The sequence below is a fragment of the Lagopus leucura genome, unplaced genomic scaffold (genome assembly GCF_019238085.1).
Source record: "Lagopus leucura isolate 7727_CA_CO unplaced genomic scaffold, USGS_WTPT01 Super-Scaffold_100009, whole genome shotgun sequence".
Taxonomy (NCBI): domain Eukaryota; kingdom Metazoa; phylum Chordata; class Aves; order Galliformes; family Phasianidae; genus Lagopus; species Lagopus leucura.
The window spans coordinates 4,594,315-4,621,613 of NW_024962266.1; the positions used below are offsets into that span (position 1 = coordinate 4,594,315).

Sequence of the window (27,299 nt, forward strand, 5' to 3'; positions counted from 1 at the left end):
CCTCGTTCCGCCCGCGGGGCCGAGGCCGCCGGGGACAGCGCCCGGCCCGGCCGTCCGCGCACGGTGAGGGGATGCTGAGGGCGGAGGGGTGTGCGGGCCGAGCAGAGGGCGGGGAGAGCACTCCGGCTGTGCGTGGCCATGCTGGCCGGGGGAGAGGGCGGGCAGCGGGGAACAAAGGGCTGCGGGCTGCCTGGGAGCTGGGCTCGGGTGGAGCAGCTGACGGCAGGGATGCGCCTGCAGGTCTCTTTTAAAGCAAAATATGTATGTATATTAAAAATAGACCGACAAAGCCACCAAAGTTGCAGAGTGCGTACTTTCCTGGGGCACGGCTCGAAGCGTCCTGCGTGTGGTTTATGGGACTGCGCAGAGAAAAGCCTTCGTGCTCAGAGTAGGTCTGAGTGTGTTATCAAAGGCGTTCCTGAGTCGCCCTAATAATCCGACAGTTACATCCCTGGAGGTGCCTCAGGCCGTGGGTTGGCCCTGGGCAGCCTGAGCTGGTCCCCAGCCCGTGGGGGTATCATTAAGGTCCTTCCAACCTAAGCCGTTCTATGGTCTGATAACAGTACCTCACACTGGATGTGCTTACGGTTTGTTTTCTCCGTGTGCTCTTCTCATCTGGGTGTCTTGTTTGTGAGATGCCATCTGAGTGGGACCCAAAGACCTGGAAGATCCTGAAGAGAGAGCTTTGTGGAAAAGCATCTTGTAATAGCAGGCTTTAGGTAGTGGAGTGGTGCCTGGGATTTGAGAGAGGACAGCATCACCTCATGAGCCTTCTTTGAACTGTGCTGCAGAACTTTGTACTGCCCTCTGTCCCTTTCTGTGGTTGGAGCATGTTGCATGTGTTATAATCAGCTTTGGTAGGAGATCTGCCTCCTTCCCCTTGATTAGGGCTTATTTATTTGTGCTGGAATAATATCAAGGCTGATGGAAAATGCTTGGAATGTAGAATTTAATGAAATCGTGTGCTCATAAATAGCGCATATGAAGTAGGAGGCAAGCTGTGTTTTAAAATACCTCATTATTAGGAGTAAAATATAAAAATAAGAACTTGGTAGAGCCAAGCATATTAGTCTGAAGACCAGTATGTATGTGATAAGACCTCTGAATTTCATTTTTCATGTTCTTTTTGCTTTAGATTTAAAGGGAAACATTAGCAGATAGGCCTGTTCTTCATTACTGAAAACAAGAGGCTAGTATGAGGATTGTGCTCATGAATTGTTTGAGCATATTGATATTTCTGTGGGTGTAAGTGTTGAGGTGTGTACGTGCTGGTTGTATTACCTGACACAGAAGTTCTCTTCTGTCTTATCTCAGACTAATAGCAGGAAAAAGAGTCTACTTTATAGTGTTGTTCTGGGTCTTCAGCCTAACCTATTCGTTATGATTAGTAGTAATACCTAGGTCATAACACTTCAAAAGTATTTTTAATTAAATTAGCATCTTAATGGAATTCTTGTTTCTTTTCTAAGGAAGCTGATGTGAAAGAAACCAACTATGAAGGATCCGAGGAGAATTCGTACTGCCTGTTTCCACAATTACTAACAAGTAAGTGCTATGTGATACCATAGGTTGGAGATGGACTTGGTTTCTATTAATGACAGTTCTCAAACAGGTGAGGAATACTTGAATAATTCCAAACAAATATCAGAGATTATGGACTGCTATCTGCTCCTAGGTGCTTTCCTGCTGAACCTTCAGATTGAGAAGAAATTCTCATAGAACTGATGGAGTTGACCTTAGAAACCAACAACTGGAAGTGTGATTCAACCACTCCTGGGGTTTTTGTCACCTTCAGACCTGCGTTGTGAATATGAACATTTAGAGTGCTGTTACTCTGAAGAACCTCAAGGAGGGGTAAGCGAGGGTGGTCATTCTTTTTAATCAAAGCATTCTACTTCTTTGTAGTAGGGCCTGGAAGGTGGAGATGCTTTGACTTACAGAACCAATAGGTGTGATGTCTGTTTGCAGGATGCAAGTCGTTTGTGGAAACACAAGCAAACTCACCTTGTGGAAAACCCACGTTGATGTCTTGCCTGAGTCAAAGAGTTCTTTCATGTGGCAAATCTGTGAATTAATTCTAGTGTCAGGCCATGCAGCCATCCAGAGTGTTACGTGGGTTTCATTTACACGGCTGATACCTGGAGGCACTTGTGAAATATGCATAAGGTAGAGTGTTAAAGATTTTAGGCTAGGAATCCATAGTCTCAAGCACACAGTACAGTGAGAACAATGTTTATCAGCAGTGCTTAGATGACCATAAACCTAAAAAAAAGTGTAAGCCATACCTCTGTCCAACGTGTGGCAAAGGTTTTTGTAAGCCTATTAACCTGTTTTCCAAACACAAGGCGATCCACTGACTAGAGAAACCTCACGAATGTCAGTTGGGAAGTCCTTTGTCCAGTTGAAATGAGCGCTGATGAGCAGAGAGAGGGTTGTGTGCTTGTCTTGGAGATGGGGAGGAGGTGTGGGAGTTTGTGTTCCCGGGCCTAGGTAGAAGAAAGCCTTTGCTGCCCAACTACTGCATTACAGTAAGACATGTTTAAGACTTCAAGTTCAGAAAAAACGAGTGTCTTCCTAGTTGCTGGAGTTGGAATGGCAGCAGTTTCTCTGCAAGGTTCTCCATGTTATGCAGCATGTGAGTTTGTCATGGATTCAAGAACCACTATTAAGGGGAAGTTGCCTATTTTTTTTTTTATTTTTTTTTAAGTGCCTAGCCTAAAGAAATAAAACTGTCACTTGCATGTACAAAAGTAGATGACTTTTTGAATGTGAGGGAAGTGGTTATGTTTCTTTTCCTTGCCTCTGCATCCTAGAAGAATAGTTTCTGGTTTCATGAGATTTTTCTAGATGGCAAAACTTACTAGCATGCAAATATGGCATATAATGTACATTCTTGGTTGTTTTTGAGTTCTGTATCTGTTGTTAATTGTAGATACCCATTTTGGAAACCTGTGAGCTCAGTTAAGAAAATACACCGAGATGGCTGACCAAAGTGCAGAATAACATTGAAAGCAGCAGTGTTCTCTGCAAGATTACCTGGTGATGCTGGAGAGTGATTATGACTGCAGGGAGCACGGTGCTGGTCAGTACAGTAAGTAGGGGATGAATGCATAATAGCTAGGGGAGCTGGGTCAGGAACTGCTGCTGGCTGTGGAAGAGAAGCTTTTGGGAGGTTTGTGGTGGGGCTTCGTGGGGTCTGGAGTTTGGACTCCTTGTGTTGAATAGTACAGTACTGATGCTGATTGTAAGAATGGGCCAGTGGGAGTAAAATGTGCTGACATGGAATACAGACAGGAGGGAGGGCTGCAGAGCCTCCAAAAAATTAAAACATGATGATAGGCAAGTGGTGAAAGTTCTTGCTTCACATTGGTGGCTTGTGAATGGGCTGTAAGGGATGGAGGAAAGGAGCTTGGAAATGCCTGCAGACTGCTATCCTCCTGTGACTTTTAAGAAGACAAATGGAATTTTACAATGTACCAAAGGGCTGCCATTACAATGATGGAAATAGTGCTCTTGTGAAATGCCCCACTCACTCCTGATTTCAGATTTGCTGCAGGTGTGCTGCTGGTGGTGCTCATGCCTTGCTGGAGGTGAGGACAAAGTCTTGTTTTCATGCAGGCATTACTGAGCTAGTAAGAACAGTTGATGCTGATGGGTGACTTGAGCCATTCTGTTCCAGGCAGTGATTAAAGATCAATTCAGGCTTGTTTTCTGTGTTTGTAGCAGAAGAAAGCACAGTTTGTGTTTCAGATGAAACTGGCCTTTCAGAGATGTGAATGGGGCCTTTCATTTAAAGCGTGTAGCTATACTGCCTTTATAACTACTTAAACATAAACTAAATAGATGAGCATTATATTTACATGTATGCGCATAAATCTGTATTTACATGCTTACATGCGTTTGAGTGGATATACATGTGCTTATATTCAGAGAAGTCTTACCCAGACAAAAGCAGCCATGAGGAGCTGAAGGAACAGGGGGAGTAAAGGGAATGTGAAAAATGGGTGTTAAGGAGAAAGTAGGGGTATGAGGAGCACACAAGAGATGGGGGAAAATGTACTTTCTGAGGTTAGATTAGCAATTCAGTGTGTTTTTAAACAAGGTGATTGAAAGCTCCCTGTGGAGCTGCTGTCAGCAGAGGCCGCTGGGACAAACCTAGAAATCCTTTGCAAATCCACACCTTGGTATGGCATAAATGAAAGCAGCTTCCTCAGAAGAAAATCTGTGACTCAAACAGGTGTTTCAGACCAATTACCATTGCTCGTGTTTTCTACCAGCAAGGGCTGTTTACCCAGAGAATTTGAAGCTGCTGCAGAGTGCCAGTTCTGGAGGATTCTTGTGGTGCTCTGAAGGCCAGGAAGATGATTAGTAAGCTTTCTGGACAGCTCTGTTAGGCCTTTCTCTCTGTGCTGCTGCTCCATATGCTGTCTTTTCTGCATGATACCAGCTGGTAGTATCCCAAACATCCTCAGGATGATTGTGAGAATGCTGTAAGAGGATGGTAGACCAAAAGTGTTCCAGAACTTCCCAAACCCACCTTTCGCACAGGTGTGTTCCTTCCATAGGCCTTCCAGTACTTCCTTCTATTGCTGCCAAGTTTGGCAGTTTGGCACCATCCCTTGATCTTGTTGCATTCCTTAACCACTTACTGAAAGGCAGTACCTTGTAACTGGTTCTGATTTAGCAAGGTAAAAATGATTGTGAGTCTTTGGATGAAGACTTGTGGGGAGATACGTGCAGAACATTGTCTAACATGTTTGTTTGCACCTTGGAGCTCTGAAGGTTTCTTGTCTTTAAGTGAGTTTAAAGTGTATGTTATTAAACAGTTTACAGTTAGGAGGCTGAATTATGACAGAAGATTTAACCTTTTTCAGCATAGTTTGTGTGTATTCTAAATGTTGAATATATAATCTGCATCTATGACGTAGATGATTTTTTTTCCTCCTTCTGCATTAAATAATGGCCTGTCCCTTTATTTTAATAATAATTAAAAGAACTTCACTGTGTTAATTTTATCTTCTGTAAATATCAGAAAATCACTGATGAAATACGTGTTTTATTTTGTAGGAAGGGCTTGTAAAGTGAGCTGAGGATGAGATGGGTTTACCACAAAAGTCTTGGCGCTCTCGGTATCCACATCATCAGTGAGCTGCAGATAAACACAGCACACATATCAGAGGATGGATGCGGAGGTGGACTGGGACTCTGAAAATAGCACTTGTGATACAGGTGAGGAGCTGTCAAATGATTCCAGAAAGAGCACTGAGGAGGTGGGCTACAAGTCTTGCCTCCAGGAGGAGGTGGGCATGAATTACTCACAGACACTCAGTCCTTGTCGCAACTCTGCAGGACCATCAGATAAACAGGAACTTTCTACAGAGTTGCAGTGTGAAGACAAAGAAATCTATCAGACCTATTACCAGAAACAAGGTGAGAGTACAGCTGGGATATTTGTCCCCTCCAGTACCAACTTGGACCTGCAGCGCGAAGATAAAACCTCGCAACGTGGTTCCTCTGAGCACTCCAAGAGATCACGGAGAAGAGCACGTGGTGATAATGAAAATGCCCTTCTTGGTGGTGTGTTTGATGCAGAGCCTGCATCTGGGAAGGCTTTGTCCTATCGGTGCAAGAAGTGTGGTGCCTCTTTCCAGGGGCCGAGTGAGCTGCAGCAACATAAGAGGACTCACCTCGTGGAAAACTCGTACCGCTGTCCTGTCTGTGCCAAAGAGTTCTTCCGTGCAGCAAACTTACGCATGCACAAGCTCATTCATAACAGTGACAGGCCACACAAGTGCCCAGAGTGTGACAAGGGTTTCATTCGCACGGCTGATGTCTGGAGGCACCTCCGCAATGTGCACAAGATAGAGCGCTCCATGGTGATCTTAGGCAACGGTATGGCTAGGAACCCGTGGTCGATAGTGCACCGTAACCAGCACACTGTTGAGTACACCGATCAGCCTTGTGCAGACAACCACAAGGCTGAGGAAGAAGACTGTAAGCCTTACGCCTGCCCAACGTGTGGCAAAGGTTTCGATAAGCCAAACCTGCTTTCCAAACACAAAGTGATCCACCGGCAGGAGAAGCCCTATAAGTGTCAGGAATGTGGCATGGCGTTTGTCCAGCTGCTCAGGCTGAAAAGACACCAGCAGACTCACTCTGGGGTGCGTCCCTTCTATTGTGAGGAGTGTGGAGGGACGTTCACAAGGCTGGCCTCGCTCCAGCGCCACCAGCGCATCCACACCGGAGAGAAGCCCTACTCTTGTGATTACTGTGGGCATTCCTTCACCGAGTCAGGTACCCTACGGAGGCACGAGCGCACGCACAAGTTGGACAAATCTTAACTCTTTGTGATTGTAGGCTCTCAGGTTCTTACCTGAAGAAGCTTGAGAAAAGCACTCCACTGCATGCACTACAGCCAGTCCAGATTCACATCCCAGCAGCGGGAAGCACAGGAACTTGTGCTGGTAGAGCTTGCACTTTGCTGGTTTTAAACTGCCTTTGTGTGAATAATTTACTGAATTACCACTGAGTAATGAAATGTGAGACTTGTGAAGACTGAAATAGCTCACATGTGCTAGCATTGTGTCACTAGTGTGAATGGGAGGTGCATCTGCTTGAGCTTTTTGCAGGGATGCATGGGCTGTGGGAATTTTCTCTGCAGTCCTGGTCACTGGACAAATTGGCTCTGCCCTCTGGAGTGTGATGACTGGTTGGCAGTGGCTTTGGAGATCTGTTGTTGCAGGTCTTTAAGTCAGAACAGTCCATAGTCAGCCGTGTATCTGTTCTTACATTCTGCTGAGGTTTTCTTTCCATTATGTATTTTTATTTGGAAGAAAAGTATCATGTTTGTTATTTAAAAACAAAACAAAAAACAACCCACCCACAAAACAATTCCTTAATAAACACAACAGTTGTCAGCTGTATTGCATAAATGTTTCTATTTAAAGGAGCACCAGTTCCTTACACATCATTATGTTATTTGTTAATGGACTGTTAGTAAGAGCTTTGTTTTTGCTGTGATGGTGCACATTCCTGAGGTGAGGCATTTAAATACACTCATGTTTATGATGGAATCGTGCACTCAAAATCTGTCCAACTGAGTACTGCGGTAGCAAATGTTGGAGAACACAAAATGCAGAGGGCAGGAGAAACACCCAGCTTAAGCCACCTTTGCTGCTTGTTGCATGGGAGCCTCCTTCATTTAAACCTTTTGGGAATTAAGGAAGCTTCTCCAAACTAAACCAAGTTTTTCGCTCTGTGACATGTCTGTGTGCTACTCAGTGGCTGCTAGACTCTTCACTTTCATCTAGGCGCAGATGGTCAGTGAAGAAAAGTATCCACTGTGACTGCAGGTTCAGGTAGATGTTGCCAAATTCTACGGGAGTGTGACTTTGGAAGAGGTATGTATTGCCACTGTTATGGTAATGGGGTTTTAACTTTGAAGCATAATCATGATGCTTACAATAGCCTCTTGTTAACTACTGTGGTAGAAGCATCCAGTTTGCCCTTAAGTGCCAGCTCAGATTTCCTTTCTGTCAGAAAGCTTTGCTTCCTTTCCCTGCCAGCTGCTGTGAATTCACTAGTTTCTGTCTAATGCATTCTGCCTTTTCAGCAGGAGGCTGTGCAGCAGAGTGAAAGTAAAACTTCAGGGTAATGTACCTTTGCATTTACTACCAGACTATTTAATGTAAAGTAGTGGTTGTGCCATTCGCCTGCATCTTTTGCAGGTAAAAATAGCTTGTATTCTCCTGTGTTTCTGTGCAGATGTGAAGTTTCAAGACTGTGTGTAAGAGCTTGGGCTGAATGTGATGCTGTTCCTGGGGTGATGGCTGCTCAGCAGGCGTGCTGCACTCATGCTTGGTACAGCGTTTGATGTGAGGTCCTTGGCTCAGATCAAGCTGAACCACTGTCCTCAGCAGCACTTCAGCTTGACTGCAGAAAAGAGACTAATTCTCCCAGTCTCACTAGTGGATTGCTTTGATTTGATTCATCAAAGGAGTTTCTGGATCAGGGATCAGATCTGCATTCCTGTTCTTAGGAATGTGTTGTGCTGTCTCTGAAGTGATGTAATGCAGATACCTGTGCCAAGGCCCTCCATACCATGTACATTTACTAAAGCGGTGAATGAGACTTCTCCAAGCTACCCCTGCAGGGAGTGCCAATACTGAAAAGCTTTTCAGAGACAGACCTCATCTGAGGGCTGCTTCATCTCTGTAAGGAAAGATCTTCAAATGGAAAGAGTTCTGGCCAGAAGGAAACAGTGGGTAAATAACCTGCTGAGAGAGGTGCTGTTCTGTAGGGACTGGGTTGTAGTCTGAAGTGACCCAGAGAGGGGGAGGACAGCAAGGAGCAAAGCCATCCCGGGAGCTGTCACACATTAAGTATACACCCTCCTCTAAACCCATATTGAGTTGTCAGCCACAGTCTCCCCTTTTTCAGCATCTTGCTTTCCCTTGGTATGCTGTGCTCTTGCTGTAGTGGGGTTTGGTATCTAATTAAACTGCACCAGTATGCACAGCTTTATGCTGTTTGACTGTTCTGCTTAGGCAGTTGTGGTAATTAGGAACATCCAGTTATTCTGCTCGTTGGGGTTAGCAGCCGGTGCAATTTGTACCTGTAAAAGCATAATGGTGAAAGTGTTTTGAACAAAGGCCCGTTTAATGGGGAAAGTAAATGGCTGGTGAAATGGAAACTGCTAGGCTTAACTGAAAGCTTATTAAAAAGATACTTGCCTGGAAGGTTGACTTGGATATCGAGTGCTCGGATGTGTGAAGGGAGTAATTAAAATGTGTGATGATTTCTGGGAAAAACCTGTTGAACCCTCTGCAAAGAAACTTCCACAAACTCCTGCACAAGTTGCAGGAAGTCCATTGCAACTTAATTTAGCCCGGAGATCATCATTTCTTCCAAGCTTTAATACAAGGGTTTGGAAGTCATCTGACCCTCTCTCAGTGTGAATTGCAGGCTCTTCTCATCACCTGATGGTGTTGGTGAGCAGTGGAATGTAGAAATACAGAGTGGAGCATGACATGCTGGAAATAGAAAGGAGAACTGTGTTTTTATTGTGATTCTTCCCAAGCAGGCCTGCTTCTGTTCAAGCTGCCAGCACAGATGCAAGACTTGAGGTCCTTCTCACTTCTGGATGCATGCAGGTGCACACCTGTTGTATGCTGTGTGTCTGTACAAATGCTTGCTCAACACCACTGCAGTGCATGTGAGTTAAAAGCACAAGAGACTTTCTTTTAAACTGCTCATGGCATACATGAGTAGGTCTGTAGACAGAGTATTTATTCCCAGTGTATTCACTTGAGATACAACAACAGTTTTAAAATAGCTCAGGGATTGAGGAGTCTGTGTAAACACAAATAATATCCTCAATTTTAAGTACATCATTTTCTTCTCAGTTCTACAAGTGTTACACGGCATCCACTTTGTAATGGTTGCACAGTAATTACTGCAAGAGTGAAAAATAAAGCTAGGCTTCCCCCTGCCTGGCCAGTCCTTAGCAGCTATGGTAATATCACAATACAAGCACATTTGTATGTTGTTTACAGATATATTTATGTGTCTGCAATGTTGTAGCACAGCCAGATGGGACCATGGCTAACCTCTGCAGCAGGTTTTCTTACCACTGCGAAGAAGAGCAAAAAATCTGGGATGTGGCCTCAGAGGGTGTGTGATGCTGGCATCAATGTTGTTGAGGCCTAACCTGCTAAGTCAAGTGGAAGCAAACTGGAAACAAGGACATCTCTCACTTTGGGTATGCCTCCACAGACTGATGTGCTTTCTTGCCCCTGTTGAAACAGAAGACAGCCAGCTCTGAGCAAGGAAAAGCCTGGCCTGATTTGTTTTGCTCACACTCATAGAAGGAGAAGCAAATTTGGGGTGCACTGTGCGCTTGCCTGTCTTTTCACCTGACTTCCTTTTAAATACACAGATTGCTATAATTGCATTTTTGCTTCTCTCACCACGAAGCACCATTGAGGAAGAGTTTATAGTGACTTCTCTGTCGTGTGTTGTAAAGATTTGCTGGATGAGTGGGTACAGACATATAAAAGATGACCACAACCCCCAGCAGTGATTTGAGCATTTGCTTTCCTTATTCTTCCAGACTGTTCCCAGGTCCCTCCCAGAAGCACTTGTATGCAGGGGGTTGGACAGGCTGAAGCAGAGTCATGCAGACACTGCAGAAGTATCTTCATCTTGCTTATGTGTAGAGCAAGGAGATGCTCATTCTAAAACCACAGTGAATACTTTGCTTCCACAAGGTCAGTGTTAAACCCTGGGTATAGTCAGTCTTGAAGTGCATGAGACTAAAATCCTGGGATGCTCTGGCTTGAAGAACATCAAGAATTTTCTTATGCTGTTGTATGTGGCCAGCTGAGCTCTGTGGAGGAGCAAGTATGGATGCTCCAAAGCTGGTTTCCAACCAGAGGTTCTCTTTCTGTGCCCAAGATACCCAGGTGCAGCTGACTTGGGAAGTAAGTGATGCTGGATGGTGAGAGACGGCATGGGATGGGCTGCAGTTCCGTTGTGGATCTGCTCCCAGGTTGCTGGAAAGATCTTGCAGGCAGGTGCTGCAAACCTGAAAATGGGGCTCTGAAGCCCTTTGTGGGCAGGGGACCTAGCTGGCAAAAAGCTGCTTTTGTCACTAGTGAGACTGGGTAAACCAGATATTGACCAGTATGTCTCTTTGCTATCCTATGGAAAACCCTTGGGTTCCAGCTTTTGAGGAGACAGCAATAACTAATAATTAATTATCAAAACAGAAGGAATAAATAAATCAAAAGAAGAAGCACCAAAATTGCTTCTTGCCCTTTTGTTCTTCTCAGCAAGCTGGTGAGAACAGGATGTTCCCAGCAGTAACTTTTAATTATTTCACCATTGCACATCTCTTTTATGCTGCAAGTTAGAAATGTCAGTTTAATTTTCTTTTAATTGCCTCAGCTACCAGGTACTTGAGAAAAGCCATTTTCTCCAACCCTCTGCTCCCTGTTCTTGGCCTGAGAGAGGAGCTTATTGATGTGAAAACACTCAGTGCTTTGGGAAGGGGCTGTCCCAGGAGGAGAGTGAAGAGTGCAAATATTTTGCTTGTAATTACTGGACCTGGTGTGCTGTAGGTGAGAGAGCTGTTCAAAGCACTGCTCAGTGGCAGCAGAGAGAGAGGAGGTTTCAATGTGGTTTTCCACACCTATTCCAGTGTGGGATTTAAACCTAGTAGTCAGGGTTCTCCCCACCCCATGCAAAGCACATGGTGGCAAGAGCCACTATCGTTAATTCTAGAGGCCCTGATGCTCTGCCAGGTTTCAGGTCCAGTGGTTGTTTCTCATCTTGACTCACATGTTGCAATGCCAGGTGAGCAGCAGAAGCTTCTCCAGGATGGCTCAGCAAAGAAAAAAAGCTTTGTATTATTGCAGAATCATGCAGTATAAAAAGCCCCAATCTTAATAAAGGTCACCTGGCTGCCCAGAGCATTTCCAGAGAAATAAAAATAGCAAGAGGATGAGAAAGCAGTGAGGACGTGTGGGAGCTGTGACAGCACTGGTGGGAAAGTTGCCCCACAGGCTCAGCAGGAAAGTGCCCAGCGTGCCACCAGCAGAACGAATCAGGACTGATGCTTTGCTTATATTTTCACTCATTCTCTTTGCAGCTTTGCCAGCAGCTCCGCAGGCTCTGCCCTGCGCCATGTGAAGCAGCTCTGGGAGCTCGTGCTGAAGGAAAGCTCCTACGCTGCTGCAAGGCAGGAGATGTGGGAGGAGGGCAGGTGAGCACCACTTCTCAGTGTGGAGCAACACTGCTTTTCCCTTTTTCATCTCTATGGACAGTGGCTGGCCCTCTCCATGCACATCAGAAAGTCCCATGTAGGGCTGGATTGGAGCCCATCTCCTTTGCCATTTCCAGGCTGTAGTTGGTGCCATCGAGGCAGGGGACTGCAAAACGTGTCCTCTGGCAGTGCTGTCACCCAGCTGGGAGCTGGGTCCTGCCAGCACCAGGAAGGGTGTCAGGCTGGGGAGAGCTCTAGGCATTGTAAAAGGTAATTTTTATGAGGGTTCCTTCCCTTTTGTGCCTTTGAAATAAGGGATAAACTTGTAGTTAAGGAAAAATGCAGCAACCTGCCCTCCCTGCTCGGATCTGTGAACAACGTGCTGTGGAATGATTTCTAACTGCAGCAGAGATCTATGCTGAAGATGCAGCCAAGTGAAAAAAAAGCCTTGTAATATGCCATCTACATTATAAAAAACAAAAAACAACCTCAAAGCCCTGCATCCTGAGCAAGAAAACAGTGATTTAAGAAGATGCCACAAAATCTCAGAGCTGTATCTTACAGTTTACAACCTTGCAGCAAAACCATCTGACATACTCTATAGAATATCAGCCAGGTATCTCTGTGCATGGCTGTTGTTCTGCTGGTGCGACAATGCTGGGTTGTTTGGGTTTTTTTGCTTCTATGCCTCTTCCTTTTTCTTGACCAATTGCAGCTGTCCTGAGGTCAATCCCAGTCCCAGTTGTGGACTGGGTGCTCTTGCCAGCTTGTGGTTTGTGGGGTGGTGAAGGCGATGCATGGCCTCGCAGCATTTTTCTGTTCTCTCCCCAAGGGAACCTAACTCCGTTGTGTGCAAGGGTGAAGCTGAAATCTGTTTTTGCATGGCTCTCCTGCAATGCTCACTTAAAATATGCTTCCCTTGCAGGTATTGCTGGCTGCAAACTACAGTATTTTCTGAAATTAACACAAAAAGAATCGCATCCAGAACCAGCACATCAGATGCTTCCCCCCCTTCTCCCCACCCATATTCATCGGTTCAGGAGGCTGTGATGCCAAGTGGCAACTCCATATGGGTAAATATGAATTTGAATGGCTGTCAGGGGAGGATCAGCACCTAGCGATGCCTTCAGGGTGCAGCAGCCTGATGTATTACAGACAGCCAACGAGACTGACTTTGCCTGTCAGTGTGACGAAGAGGCACTGCTCTGCTGTAAGGCAGGGAATAGGGCAAGCAGCCAGGACACAGAGCCCCAGGGAGCTTCGAAGGGAAGTGAATGTGGGCTGAAATCCTCATCCCTGCAGCACGTGGATAAGACATTTGGTTCTTTGTGATGGCTGCTCTTTTTGTGGTCCCTGAATGACCCTGAATGGTGGGGTTCTTCCTTTCCTGCTGTGCACCTTCCCTTCTTGCATCATCCGGCTGGTACTCATTCTCCCCACCATTCTCCAGCAATTAATGCTAGATGTAACATCACCATGCTGTTTCCTTCAGAAATAGTCTACCAGGATGGGAAAGAAGCCATCTAGATCCATGCAGAAGCCTGTCACCCTGACTTTCAGCCTGACTTTGGGGACAGTCTCTGCCACCAGGTAAGCAGCTGGGAATAAGAACCCACATCCCTCTGGTGTCTGGCTGCAGGGACCTCATCAATCTGTTCCCATGTGACCTTCTGTGGTATTGTCACTCCTGAGTTTTGGGGGTACCATCAGCCTCAGGCTGTGCTTGTGGATGCCAGCTATCAGTATAATATGCTTATAATTACGCATACAGCCACTTAGAAAAGTGCAGCTTAAAAGCATTTAACAAATAGGGCTGGAAACCCAATTCCTTCTCTAAAGGTTAAACTTATGAACTGCAGATAATTATCGCTGCTCTCCTCCCTTTGGTAACATCTTTTATCTTAAGCTGTAGAAACAATGTGTAAGTGCTTGAAAGGTTAAAATACGTCAGTGTCTCATGGTATGGCTCCTAGTTAAAAAAAAAAAATGGCATCGTTGTGTTTCCAGATGATTAAATCCAGGCAGGGATTTGGAGGTGGCTGGTGGCACTCGGTGGGTGAATCACTGGGATTGCCACGGGCTTGCCCTAAGGCAGTTCAGGGCATCGATTTGGCTCAAAATCAGCATGGAGGGGATTGGATGGGACAGAGTCTGATGCGGGATGGAGGCAGTCCCCTGCGGGGCTGCGTGGCGGGGTGTCCTGGCCGGCAGCGGGCAGCAGGTGGCATTGTCGCCTAGCGAGTGCTGCTGGTAGTGCTGGGGACAGGGTCAATGTCACCCCCTCGGTAGGCGGCACAGAGCCTCAGGCAGTGCTGGATGCTGGCCTGTAGGGATGTTCCGTGGCTCTGGCTCCTTTGTGCAGGCAGCACGGTGAGTCGGGGGGTGAGCAGGAGTACCCTGTTTCTGCCAGCATCTCACCTGCCATGCCCCAAAAATCCATCCTGTCAGGTGGATAGGGACAGCTGGGGAAACTGAAACAGGGAATGTGCCTGGGAATGGAAACCATGAAGCTGCTGTCCCCACCTCATGTCCCCCAGAGGGGCCACAGGGCACCGTGGGCTGTACCCCAGGACTTTGTGCGGCTGTGTGCCCTATCTGATGGGATGTGAGCCAATGCTGGAGCCGCTTTTCCTCCTTCTCTCCAAGCTGCTCTACTGCATCTTTTATCAGGCAGGGCTGCTGAGCTCAGGGAAACAGGAGCTGCTTGTGGTTGGGGCAGGCTCCTGAGGAGTTCTGCTGACTCCTTAGAATAACAAGGAGATTTTGGGTGCCAGTGCTGTTGGCTGCCATATCTCACCATGGGCATTGTGATGAAGAAGCCAGGTAGTGTTAGAAAATTATTTTTGGGTTGCTGGCTGCTGTGCTGCTGGTCCCCTTGGCCTCCCCATTGTCTGACTGCAGCATGTTCGGGGTCAAGGTATTCCTGAGGAGATGGACACTGAGTCACGTTTACCTGGGTTGTCCTCTGCTCCCTGATCAAAGGCTTCAAATTGGCACAAGTCCATGCTGGTGCTGAAACCCAAAGGTGTTTCTTCCAGCTGTGCACTCCTGATTCAGCGTTTCAGTTGCCAGCACTTTACAGCACAGTGAGATAACTACAAGACACAGTGGGGCACTCCTCTTGGCCAGGTGTCTCCTGATCAGCACAACACAGAGATAGTGGCTGTGCACTCTCAGCACGCTGGGGATAGAGGTAGGGTCAGCAAAAGGATGTGTGGGTCATGGAGGTGGGAAGGGGTCCAGCCCCAAATGCTGTGCTTTGCACCCAGGGGGAACGTCCCAGCAGGGAAGGCTTTGCAGCAGGAATGTCTGAGAAGTTGGAAAGGGGTCTCTCTCAAGCGGGAAATTTGGGTGGAGGAGGAAAAATTTCTCCTCAGAAAGAGTGGTGAGGCATTGGCACAGGCTGCCCAGGGTGGTGGAGAAGTCACCATCTCTGGAGGTGTTACAGAACCATGGAGACGTGACACTGAGGGATGTGGTCACTGGGAATGGTGGGGGCCTGCTGAAAGATCTAGAGATAAAAGCATGGCAAAGAAACACCTGGACAGTGCTCTCAGACATACACTCTGAATTTTGGGTGGTCCCTTGTGAAGCCAGGAGCTGGACTTCAGGCTGGCAGAGCCCTTCCCTTGTAGCAGAGGTAGGGAACGTGCAGGCTGTGCAGCCAGGAAGAGGCCAGTGTCAGCTCACAGCAGGTGATGACTATCTCCTGGACGTTGCCTGTGCCACGTAACCCTGCTGGGGGACGGAGTGCTGCTAATGCTATAAATCCCCATCGGTCTCTGGTGTCAATAGGCCTTATCTCTGAAAGAGAGAGTCTCGTTAACAGGGAATGAACTTTGACGCCTGTGGTGTGCTCTTGAAACCTGCCTTGAGGATCTTTGTGCCTAAATGAAATGGGAGGGTTTGTGAGGAAAACAGAGCAGGCAGTGCTCTGGGAGCAAGATGAACACCCACCAACCTCCAGAGGCTGCATCCAAGCCTGCAAAGTGTTGTGCCGAACCTGTTTGTGCCTTTAGTTAACTAATATCTGTCTCTGTGCTCCTAGCGGGCCCTCTGCGGCAAGAACAGCTGCTGGCTCGTGGCCTGGGAAGGGCGAGGCGTCCATTTTGCACCCCATCTGCTTGCGAGGAGTACTGGCCTGCAACCAGGCTTCCCTGTGCAGCTGCTTCCCTGCACTGTTTCAGGAAAAACAGCCCATTTCTGCCATGCTCTGTGCTCCTTCCTGTGGTGTGGGCTGCTAAGGGACCACAGAGGTGTCCCTCCAGGTGTGACATGTCCACTAGGGCTTCCCCTGCCAGCCCGCTCCCCAGGAGCTGTGGTTAGCAGCAGTGTGCCAGCACGCTCACTTGGCAGCCTGTCCTGAGGTTTACAAAGCTGCATGTTGCTTTGTCCCGCGTCTTCATCGGAGGCTGCAGCAGCAGAGGGCACTCTGTGTCCACATGCTGTCCCTGTGGGCTAGGATGTGGCCTCTCCAGGGTCATTGAGGGATGGAGCAGCTCCCTGACCTCTAGCCCTCTTCCCACAGCAAGACCCAGACTGAGGCGGCATTAAGATTGGTCGTGATGGAGGAAAAGAGGAGGCACTCGGCACAACGAGCAGCAAAAATAGATCAAACAGCAGGAAATCCGCTCTCTGACAGCGCAGGAGAGCCACGCAGTGGAAAGCACTGGTCCAGCAGGAGGTCGTCCAAGACAAACATGGAACTGCTTTGCGGGGCAGCCCAGCTGGCGGGCAGGATGGGCAGACATTCTGCCTCACTGCCATCCCTGCAGACAGTCAGGGAGGAGATATCCCAGCTCATGATAGGGAGAAGGATCCCTTCTCACCACCGCCTGAAGTGATCTGCTGGATTCTTTCATCAGAATGAGTTTATCAGCCTGAGTAGCATCAGTGCAGAAGCGTAGAATGGCTCAAGTTGGAGGGGACCTTAAAGATCACTGAGCTCCAACCCCCAATGGTTCTGTGTGTCCTCCTCAGGGAGGCTGGCTCCAAACACAGCCTGGCTTTGTTCTGCTCCAGTGGAATGTTTGTATGGATGCAAACTTAGACCTAAATGTCCTGCAGGGACATGGTGCTCATAGAAGCAACTGCTCACCAAAACGAACGGGGAGTTGAATGGTGCCTCTTGCATTGCTGTGGCACTGCCAGCGTTGTTGTGCAGTGGCTTTTCCAAAGTGGAGATCGAAGAAGTAGAGATTGAAGACTCGTGAGTGCTCCTGATGGCATGTTCTACTGGCTTCCATGGGGCAGGAAGGTACAGAGATTGAAATGAGGGGTGTTTTCTTTGTTGGATGAAACTTGGACTTGCCCAAGTGCTCTTGTCCTTGGACAGTGATTTGGCAGTAAGTGTGTAACCGTCCCGTCACCCCTACTTGTCTGCCTTGTTTCTGCAGGCTGGGACAGGAGGTTACAGCTAAAATGCAATTAACTCCAACAGGGGCTGCAGGCTTTGCATCTTCAGGCTGTACCTGGAGCTTGAGCCAGCCCCAGGCAAGCTGATGCCCAAAGAAGCTGTGGATTCTCCATCCATGGGGGTGCACAAAGGCCACAAATGGGCCCTGGACAGTCTGATCTGGTGGGGGGCAGCCAGCCCATGGCAGGGGATGGGACTGGATGGGCTTTGAAGTCCATTCCAAACCAACCATTCTGTGGCTCTATGATTTATAACTGGTGAAGGTGACAGCTCCCTGGGCGTTCACTTGCTTGGAAACCTTTATCAAGAGAGTGAAGGTGATTGTCCGCGCTTGTTGATGTCCTCGGGAGATAGCCTGCAGGGAGGCTTTCTGACAGCCTGCAATCTCAGCTATTGCCCTTTGACAGCAGCAGAGATAAAGATACATGAACATCCCGCTCAGGAAGCTCCCTCCTCCTCTCGTGGTGTTCCTTGAGTCTGATAAATGCAGGTGAGACCTCTGCTCACCGCAGGCAGCCTGCTGTTTTGCTTCCAGCAAGCAGTTGTGCTTTGTCTTGGCAGCAGTTTGAGTTTGGATTATTTAGTGTCCATTTGTCCCCTGCCTTGGGACAGTCCCTTGTGGTGGTTAGGAATCTTCTGACTTTCAGCACAAGCGCATCTGTGGCCGGCTTCTTGCTCATTTGTTCTTGAGCCAGAGGACAGTGCTGGCACAAACAGCTCTTCTCCCTGCCTGCTCTCCTCGATGTTGATTCGAAATAGTCTTTCTTTGGCCTTGGGTTTCAGAGGGATGCGTTTCAAAACCAGAAATAAATGGGCTTGAAATATTTCCCATAATTTTTTTTTTTTTTTTTGTGAAATCTTGACCCTCTGATAGTAAGATTAGAAGAAAGATAACAAAATCAGCATTCAGGCTAGGACAACTGTTGTTAAGTAGACAACCCACTGAAGTCAGTGCTTCTTGTTTACAATTGAACTCATGAATTTTTAGATATTAATGTATGAGGGATTGAGTAAACAACCATTGTGCCTCTAAGGAATGAGTCCCAGGCTGTCCTGAGCTGGAATACTTTGTACTTTCCTGATTGCCTTCCAAGAATTTCAAATTACTTTGTAACAGAAAAACAAGTCTGCTTCACCAGACGCGTGCGAGGTTCTCGGGACAGCCTTAATTCATCTGCGCTGGGATGTGGCTGGTTTTGGGGCACGGCTGTGCATCTGGGTGTGGGATGTTGAGCATGGAGGTGTTCTAGTGAGGTGAGGACAACACTTAGGTCAGCAGAGACATATGGAACCTACTAAAACTTTGCTGCAGCGTGAAGGTCAATCTGCAGCCCTGTTGGTCCCCATTCCCAGCTTGATGGGTGTGAGGACACACCGTACACTGGCCCATCAATGTGGCTAATGGGAGAGGTGAAGGGACTGCTGGCAATCACATCGCATGTGAGGGTGAGCAGAGGATCCTGCTTCCCTAACCCGTAGCCTTTTGGGAGCAGCTGGGATGCTCTTGGATATGGGTGCACAGGAGCAGCCCCAAGGACCAGGTGTTGAAAGAATGTGTGGCCAGGGACGTTCCCTGTGGTGCAGACTATGTTATGAACCCACGGGCTTTCCAGGCTCGTTGAAGCATTTCTGAACACAGTGGCCCTGGCCACAGACTGTGGTACCTGTGCAAATTGCCCCTCATTTCTGGCCGTCCTACACTCAGTAAGTGCTCTTCAGGAGCAGCCAGACCATTGCCTTCAACCAAAAATAACACTTGGGACCAGAAGCACGTGTGCTTGAACATCCCTGCCCATCTGGGCTGCCCCAGTGTCGTGTAACTTACGTTTGTGCTTTCCTGTGCCATGCACCAAGTGGGTGCTTTGGTGAAACAGGCAGGATGGGGCCCTCACTACCTGCACCGTGCTTGGGTTTGGTTTCAAAGCCAGCAGCCTGGAGCTGTGGAAAGAGTCATGAATTCGGGTTACCAAACCATCTGCTGGCTGCATTTTAAAAAGCAATTAAAGCAAAACTGTTTCCAGGCCTTCTGTTTGCAAGATGTAGTTTAAAGAGAGCTAGCCAAGCCAGGATTTGCCTGATCCTGCCACAGCTCCAAGCGTGAGTTAATTTGATCTAATCCCTGTGCTGTGAGGTGAGGAGATCCCCACTGCAGAAGTGTGCAGGTAAGCAGGGCTGTTGGCACACAGGTTTCTATAATAATGAAATCCATGAGACTGGCATTTGGATTATTATTTTTATTGCTTCTAATCAGGAATTGTTACATAGGACTTAAAGAAATAAAAAATAGGATGCAAGAACCCTTATGCAACGTGGAGGATGATGATTGTTCCTTGAAGGTAATGGCATCGAGATGCCCTTGCAAAGATGCTCTTGTGTTTGGCTTTGGAGACTTGCAGGAGGCAACCATGGGACATGGACCATGCATCCAACAAGCAGGAGGGAATGCTCAATGCTCTTGTGGTCCTAAGCCCAAGGCCATGCCTCCTGTGGGACGAAAGAAGAAAAAGGCCTCGAGAACAGCACTGAGCTGAGACAGCCACTTATGCAAGAGCTGGCAGTGGGTCCGCCTGCACCAAAAGGCAGCGGGTGCCAGCGGGGCTCTGCGTCCTCCTGTTTGCTCAGCAGCTTTCGTGTGGCGGGGGAGCAGGGCGAGGGCACGAGATTCCTGCACACTGAACTCCTCTGTTCCTCTCGGCAGGGTAAACAGGACAAAAAACAAAGCCCCACGCCAGCGCCCGCCTCCGAAGTAGCCTCCTGCCAGCCACCACAGGGTGCGTGGAGGTGATGGGGCCACTTTCAGCCTCTCCAGGGTGATTTTTGGATGCTATTTTCCTGGGTAGGTGAGTGTTGTTCCTGGTGAGGAGTGAGCAGAACAAATGGGGCAAAGCACCCCAGCAAGTATGGATGGATGGGGATCAACAGCCCAGCCCTGCATCCTTGGTGAGCTGAGGATGGGTGTTCCTATGGTGAGCCCAGGCTGGGGGCTGTGCAGACGCTGATCAGATTGAGTGTTCCCTGTGAGGGTCGTAGGTGTCCCAGCAGTGCTGAGCCCTATCATAGGTACCATGAGGTACAGGGAGCGAGGAGAGGTGAGCACTGCTCTTCTCTGCAATGAGCTCTGTATCATTTTACTCAAAAAACTGTTCTTCTTTAGTTGCAGTTTCCCTCTGGAGCAATATCCAAGCTCTCTTGTCCCTGTCAGTGACAGAGGGTGATGGGGCTGACCTCAGCCCTTTCCCAACGTGGTATTAGCTAATCCAGCTCTCCAGGGACGCAGCTGTGGGGCTGGTCCCATGCCAGCCCCAGCTCATACCAGCTTTCCTGCATTTCCACAGAACTGTGACTGCAGCACTGCAGCCTTGCGCAGGGCAAGGTGAGAAGGCAGGAAGTTTGAAACACTAGAGAGTTTCCTTTCAAATGGGATTTGCAAAGAAGCCTGTATCTAGCTTGATGCAGCTTGGTTTGCTGTAGGGCTGCCACAAAGCTGCTGGGAAATGTTAAAGCAGCATGGTGGGAAGGTTGTTTTGATGCTGCACATCTGTCCTGTGTTGTCTGTCCTGGTTGTCCATGGAGCCGTGTGAGTGCTGGGGTGCACACAGGGCTCTGGCTGCACTGGCTTGAAGTAGGGGAGGGAAATGGGGGGCTGAGGAGTGGCACAGCCACAGTGCTGATCTCCTCTGTACCCATTGGGATCTCAGCAGGACTCGTCAAGTCTTGGGGCCGCTACCCAACCCTCTCAGCCTGGGGTTTGGTGAGAGCCAGCTTTCTTGTGAGATTCCCACCCTGGGCTTGATGGGTTGGAAATACTGCAAGAGCAGCCCTTTTTTTTTGTTATTTTTGTTTTTATTCTCCTGATGTTTGTCTCTTTCCATTTCCATCCCTGGCCAAGGCAAGCAATGCCAAGACATAAGAGGCAGGCACACCCAGCAGGGTTTGTGGGGGGGGAGAGCAAGTGCCCTTAGCCCACAGGAAAAGGGAAACAGAAGGGAAAACCCATAGCTGGCACCAAGGAGGCTTAACCCATGGTCTGTTCTGTCCAGACATGGGGAGTGACACAGTGACCACCAGGATGCAAAGCCCCAGGGATGTGTCTTGGCACCGTACGGGACAACACCAGGGGTCTCATGGCACAGACCTTCCCCCTCCCCCCTCTTCACCCCACTTTGAGCTGCAATATGGTCACAAGCTGCATTAGCAGGAAGGGATCAAGCACTCAAAAGCAGCGCGGGATCAAAGCTTTCTAAACACTCAGGGCATTTGGCTTGGGAGGTTTTGTTCCATCTATTTATAGCGGTGGGGCCAAGCGAGTTCAGAGTTGGAGGCAAACTTTTCCGAAGCTGGGGGACGTTTGGAGCGGGAGAGGGAAAGGGAACTTGGCCAGGCCCATCTTCAACATGCATTGACTCCTTCCCTTAGGTATGTGTTGCTCTCCATGACACACTAACAACAAGCCCGCATAGCAGAGCCTGGCTGAGGCTGCAAAGATTGAAAGCAAAAATGTGAATTGGCTGGGAACAGGAACATGAAATAGAGAGTTTCCAAATAGCGAAGCCATAGTGTTTGAAAGTGAAAATTGTTTCCTTACCAACGTGTTTTCACCCGTGGGTCAACATTCTTCAATTACAAGTATGCTCGTGTTGTTTTCCAGGTGAAAGCTGGCAAGGATTCCAGGGCAAAAAAAGGCTAAGTGCATCCTGAAGCATATGCTATGCTCATAAATGGAAAGGAGGGATCTTCTCATCTACAAGAAGAAATTGTTGTGGTGTAACAGAAGAACATGTTGGTTTTCTGTGCTACTCCCTGTAGGCAAAATTAGGTTTTAACTGCAAGCAAGCAAACCAAAGAGCTAACAGGTGAGATTGTGCAACATCCAAACTATCGCCCTTACAGGGCACACAGGCAATAGCTGGGGTTTTCCTGCATCTACCAAGTGAGTAGAGCTAGCAGTGTTTAATACTGAGTAATCCTTCGGGGAGTGCTGCATGATCTGTGGTGGTTTTAGAGAGAGAATTCTGTGAGCTGAGAGATGGGAGCGACAGTAGTGATACAAAGCCCATTGATATAGAACACAAGGTCCTTGGGCCAGAGGAGCAATAGCATGTGTTAAAGTAGGACTTCGATGTCTGGAGGTGGCAGAGAAAGTCGCCACCTGAATGCTGTCATTCAAAAGGCAGATGCACGTTTAGAATATCAGGATTATTAAGGTTGGAAAGGGCCACTAAGATCAAGTCCAGCTGCCAGCCCATCACCACTATGGCTTTCAGTGCCACGTCTATGTATTTCTTGGCGATTCTCACGGCAGTGTCTCTCCATTGACATTAAAACCTCTAGGTCAGGACCCACCAAGATGTCTGCTGGATCAGAGGGTGCAGATCTGACCATCCTTATTCCAGAAAATGTCAGCTGGGGGCAAGCACATTGCAAATGAAGGTGAAGGAGGCATGAGGACTGGAGGTGATTGTCCCTCAGTTTTCCAGCTTGGCAGCGGCAGGCGCTGAGCTCAGTTTCCACCCCTGCCAGGCAGAAGAAAGTGTTCTTCTCCTTTTTGCCTCCTAATGATGATGACAGTGCTCCTCTTGCACTGTGTGTGTCCTTAATGCTGAAAGACCCTTCTTGTGCTTGGTGCTAGTGTTCCCAGCCCTTGGCTTGGGCAGGGTATGCCAGCCAACTGGACAACCATTCGTTCCTCTGAGAGCCTGTCTATTCTGCAATTAAGAGACAAAATGCCCACCACTGTGGCTGGAAAAAGGTTTTAATTAAAATCCTTTGGTGTTGGCCTTGACTGGACTATAGAGTGAACAGGAGGAGGGCAGAAGACCAAGGTCATGTCTTGGGTCACCTCAGCAGAGCATCCCTGAGCTGGGGCTGAGCACAAGGCAGGGCCTGGTTTTTAATTGCTTTTTTTTTTTCTCTTTGCCCTTGGGTGACCTGTCCAAGGGATGGTCACAATCTCATAGGATACTGCCAACCCAAAGTTGGGACAGGTCCACAGGTCCTTTGTGTCTTAATGAGGAACCATGAATAGGAGTTCACATCACACACAAATGAAAACACCTCACCATTATCCCTAATGAGTGTCACTCTTAAAATGCTTTTGTTATGGGCTTTGCTGGGCTTGTAGAGGTGCCTGGGGCCCTGTCTCCTGACAGGGTGACTGCTGTCACCTTCCCCATCTCCCATGGCTAGCAGAAAGATGACCTGGTAGACCTGTAATATGTGTGGTTCCCCAACTGCTGTATCTACAGATGCTACAGTTTGCTACAGTTTGCTCTGCTGGGGAAAGCCATGGAAATTCATGGAAGAATCACCAAATAAGCCCCAGGAAGCAGGGAGGGTCTCCGTGTCATCTTGCTTGCTTATGTGGTAGCCAGCTCTCTGGACCTTTTTCTGTTCCCTCTGCTCAGGACAAAATGATGGATTTTCTGGTTTGCATGCCAATGAGTAAGAAAGATTAATCATATTATCACTAAGGTTGGAAAGTACTACTAAGACCATCTAGTCCAACTCCAACCCATACCCACCCATGCCCTCTAAGCTACGTCCCTTGTGCCACTGTGGCATGGGAAAGGGTTTTACTTTTCATTTGGTCTCCGGCCTAGAGAAATCAATGGTCTTTTACAAGTTTAAAAACAAAAATATATCCTTTTCTGCTGCTGTTTAAATGCTTCTCTCTTGCCTTAGGCTGTGATTTTGCGCTGTACAGTCTGAGCACCACGGGAGATCCTCAGCCCATGCTGGTGAAGGAGATGGCATCAAGGCAAACTGAGAGCTTGGTGGATGGATTTGGGATGGATTGCTACATGGCACAGCATGAGCCCATCCCTCAGAGCCAGGACCATTCCCCTGCAGGGATATATGGTGCGGGATGTGGCATGCAGGAGAGCAGCAGAGGCATCCCATGTGGGCATCAAGGCAGATCCCTCCACAAGCCCTTTTTAGAGATGAAATCAACATTTTAGGACAGTGATGGGGGGACTTATTTTACTGTTCCCTTAGAAAAATGCCCTTTTGGATGCCAAAAGACAGCAGACAAAGATGCTGGCCACATTTTCCCCCTCCCTTTCAAACCCCTTTCTGCACGGTGACGTTTCCCATTTCCAAACCCTGCTCTCGATTTCTTATTCCTTCCTTTTCCCCTCCTATTTCCCCTCCCTCCCTCTGAGCCCCCTGGGACCGGGCCCCTGCCCAGGGAGCCCTGGCCGTGTGCCGATGGCAGCTCCTGGCACAATGAGCACATTCAGCCGGGCACCGCGCAGCGAGGAACAAACCAGGCAAGAGCATGGGACCCCCCCTGACCCCTCATTGCCTCCCCCAAATAGCAGCGCAAGAAACAAAGCGGCTGAGGCCGTGTCCCAGTGCGCCGGCGGAGGCGAACTGGAATCCAGCATCACAAAACCAGCCCTGTGCATGCTCCATTCACGACGCAGGCGCGCGGGTGTCCTGCTCCCCCCTCCCTGCCTCCATCCCCCCAAAATCTCCAAATCTGCCCGGTAACACCGAAGCAGGCTCCCTTTCCCAGGCTTCGGCCAATCTGCGCGCTGCCAAGGCGGCGGTGCAGGGAACGGCATGTTTTCCTTCTCCCTTTCTTCCTTCCGAGCCGCTTGTTTTTCTTTGGGGATGGAGGGGAGGTGCTGGGCTGAGCTCATGGGCTGCCCCCGCTTTAGCACACGTGTCCTTTCCCCATAAAAAAATGATAATAATAATAATAAAAAAGGTTCAAAGGAAGCCTTGTTTTTCACTGCAGGCAGATAAGAGATTTTTTGGGGGGTGGGATAAAGGAGGGAAGGAGAGCAAGGAAAGCAGGCTTTCATCCTCCCCACATCCAACCAGACGTATTCTTGCCTGTTCCTCATTGCTTTTCTCCCCCTCCTGTCGGCTTTGCTGTTTTTCTTCCTCTCTAGCTCCTAGCTCACAGCAGCTGCTGTGCTTGCGGGAGGCTGGGCGGCTGTAAATCACTGCGGGATGGTTTATGGTGGCTGCCGGCTCTGCTCCAGCCCGCTGCCCTTCCAGACTGCCTGGGAACAGCCGGTGTTAGTGTGGGGAGAGAGGCTCCAGCCCATCCCCATGCTCCCGCCACAGCCCACCCCTGTGTCTTTCTGCAGGTCCCTCAGACCCAGCTGTCGATTGCAGGGTGTCAAATAGTAATGATACACTGTTGGGGCTTGCCTGTAGATGGGTTTGCCACAGAGAATGTTGGTGGCCAAAGTGTGAGATGTACACGGTGCGCTGAGGTGTTGGGGTAGTGAGCATTAGATTACAATCCCAGAGCCTGTGTCTGCTATAACGGCAGGGTGTTTGGCTCTGGGACCCTCTAGCTTCGTGGGATAGTCAGTCCTTGCTGCCTGCTTCTATGCACAGCTTTATCTTGATGCAGCAATGTCTGATGGGTGCAGGATGCCAGCTTGCACACCACTATAGGAGCTCTGTATTCAGCAGCAGGGATGCATCCTGCCAAAGCCTGGGTTATCCGTTGGGTGAAGGAAACTGCAGGGAAGGAACTGTTTGCTCAGGGCTGTGCCAAGCTTTGGGAGATGGCTGCAAGAGCCTGGTGAGGGCATGATGTCCCTGTGTGCGCTGCTGTGCTCCACCCAGGGAGAGGCTGCACCCAGGCTGCTTGCATAAACTGTTTGTGCAGGGTGAGGAGAGCCATGGCCCAGGGCATTGAACAGCTTGCTGTGCTGGGTCCTTAGTTCCTGAAGCTTTTTGCTCCTGTAATCTTCTTCTGTTTCTCATCCCCTTTCCTTGGGCCTACAGTTATATCAGGACACATAGAAGCTACAGAGCACATGTGGTGTGTGGATAACCAGTACAGCCCATCACTTCCTAGCTCTGCACACCCCTAGCATGGATCCAGAAGGAGACACAGTCTTGAGATGGACTTGAACATAGGTGGAATAAAGATGCATGCAGCAAGGTCCAGTGCTGCTCCAGTTGCCCATAGGTGCAGTTGCTGGGTACCACAGGGCTGACTATGGTGTTAATAGGGAAAGCCTCAGCACTGCCTCACTCAGGCTTCGCTGGGAAATAATACAAAGGCATGGAGTACGGGGTATTCTATAGGATGGTGTAGAATCACAGAATCATTAAAGTGGGAAAGACAACTAAGATCACCTAGTTCAACCATCAGCTCTTTCCCACCATGCCCACTTACCAAGACCCTCAGTGCCAGATCTCCATGGTTCTTGAGCACCTCCAGTGACAATACAGGATATAGGCACAGTCTACAACAAACTGTAGGAAACATCAGGCAAACCAGCAGCTGAGAGCTGAACTGCATACAGGATGTGGCTGCAGTGTGAGGAAGTGTGTTGGTTTTGCTCAAGTCTAAAGTAAAGAAGAGATTGAGCTCAGCCCAGAGGACACCCAGAGCAACAGAAGTGACCTTCCCACTGCTTTTCAGACCTCAGAGGAGATTTCCCTGGCAGAATGACTTGGTTTTCTTTTGCAGCAAAGCTAATCTTCCTCTCCCCCCCCCTCCGCCTCCCCCCCCCACCCCCCCCCCACCCCACCGAATACTCTGGCTTTCTGGCTTTGCACCAAATAGCAAAGTCAACATGAAATATACTCTCATTTGCTGAGCCTCCTCTTCCCAGCCATCCTCCAGCAAAGAGGAGTGATGAAGCATCTGCTTTTCTACCCACAGCTCCGTTCCGGGGCTGGGTCTTTGTTTTTCTTCAGAGGTGGTGCCAGGAGCTTAGAAACCCTTTCAAACCCACAGTGTAGGGTGAGGAGCAGCAGTGCTGGGACGAAGAAACTCACACATTCATCTGCTAGAGCTTTCTTGCACCAGCTCTTCATTTCCATCCCATGGAGGGGACCACAATGGACCCACAGGATGGCCCTGGGACCAGATGGTGGACATGGGTGAATGGACACACCTTCCACACCCAGAATTCAAATACAATTTCTAGATGCCAAAATGCAAAGGTGAGAATGCTGGCATGGGGCTGTGCATGCAAACACATATATTGCCACTTCAGGGCTGCCTTCCATTTAAAATTCACAGTGCAGATTCTTCCATAGCACTTCCTGGATCCTGTGCTTCTTTCCAGGGCTGCAGAGATGACTGGCAAATGGCAGTGTCTCCACAGCCCTTATGCTGCTGTGCATGGGGTGAGG

General features: G+C 48.7%; 1 protein-coding gene and 1 long non-coding RNA gene across 24 annotated transcripts; one reads left to right on the top strand and one right to left on the bottom strand.

Annotated features, from left to right (window-relative positions):
• Positions 1 to 24,905, top strand: ZNF648 (zinc finger protein 648). Of its 23 annotated transcripts, none has more exons than XR_006179330.1 (12): positions 1 to 63; positions 1,470 to 1,545; positions 1,676 to 1,854; positions 2,933 to 3,091; positions 5,068 to 6,294; positions 7,311 to 7,400; positions 7,613 to 7,650; positions 9,083 to 9,760; positions 10,112 to 10,268; positions 11,651 to 11,764; positions 12,690 to 13,354; positions 21,829 to 24,905. XR_006179330.1 is itself a non-coding variant. In XM_042873272.1 (6 exons), exon 6 carries the CDS (start codon positions 5,181 to 5,183, stop codon positions 6,339 to 6,341), a length of 1,161 nt encoding a protein of 386 aa, XP_042729206.1. In that variant the 5' UTR covers positions 1 to 63; positions 1,470 to 1,545; positions 1,676 to 1,854; positions 2,933 to 3,091; positions 4,278 to 4,368; positions 5,068 to 5,180; the 3' UTR covers positions 6,342 to 6,917. The 23 variants fall into 23 exon arrangements, 6 of the variants coding, with proteins under 6 accessions (XP_042729206.1, XP_042729212.1, XP_042729208.1 ...); XR_006179331.1 differs by lacking the exon at positions 7,613 to 7,650 and having other exon boundaries at positions 9,080 to 9,152; positions 9,555 to 9,760; XR_006179316.1 differs by adding an exon at positions 16,293 to 17,021 and having other exon boundaries at positions 7,311 to 9,760.
• On the bottom strand, positions 19,676 to 26,429 carry LOC122181073. Its single transcript, XR_006179332.1, has 3 exons — positions 26,332 to 26,429; positions 21,766 to 21,921; positions 19,676 to 21,656 (listed from the first exon to the last, which is right to left on the bottom strand). It is a non-coding gene; the product is annotated as an uncharacterized LOC122181073 (long non-coding RNA).
• Between the last annotated feature and the right edge of the window lie 870 nt (positions 26,430 to 27,299).

Coding starts and splice junctions, on each gene's coding strand:
- ZNF648 (XM_042873272.1), top strand. CDS start 5,181: ATGGATGCGGAGGTGGACTGGGACTCTGAAAATAGCACTTGTGATACA.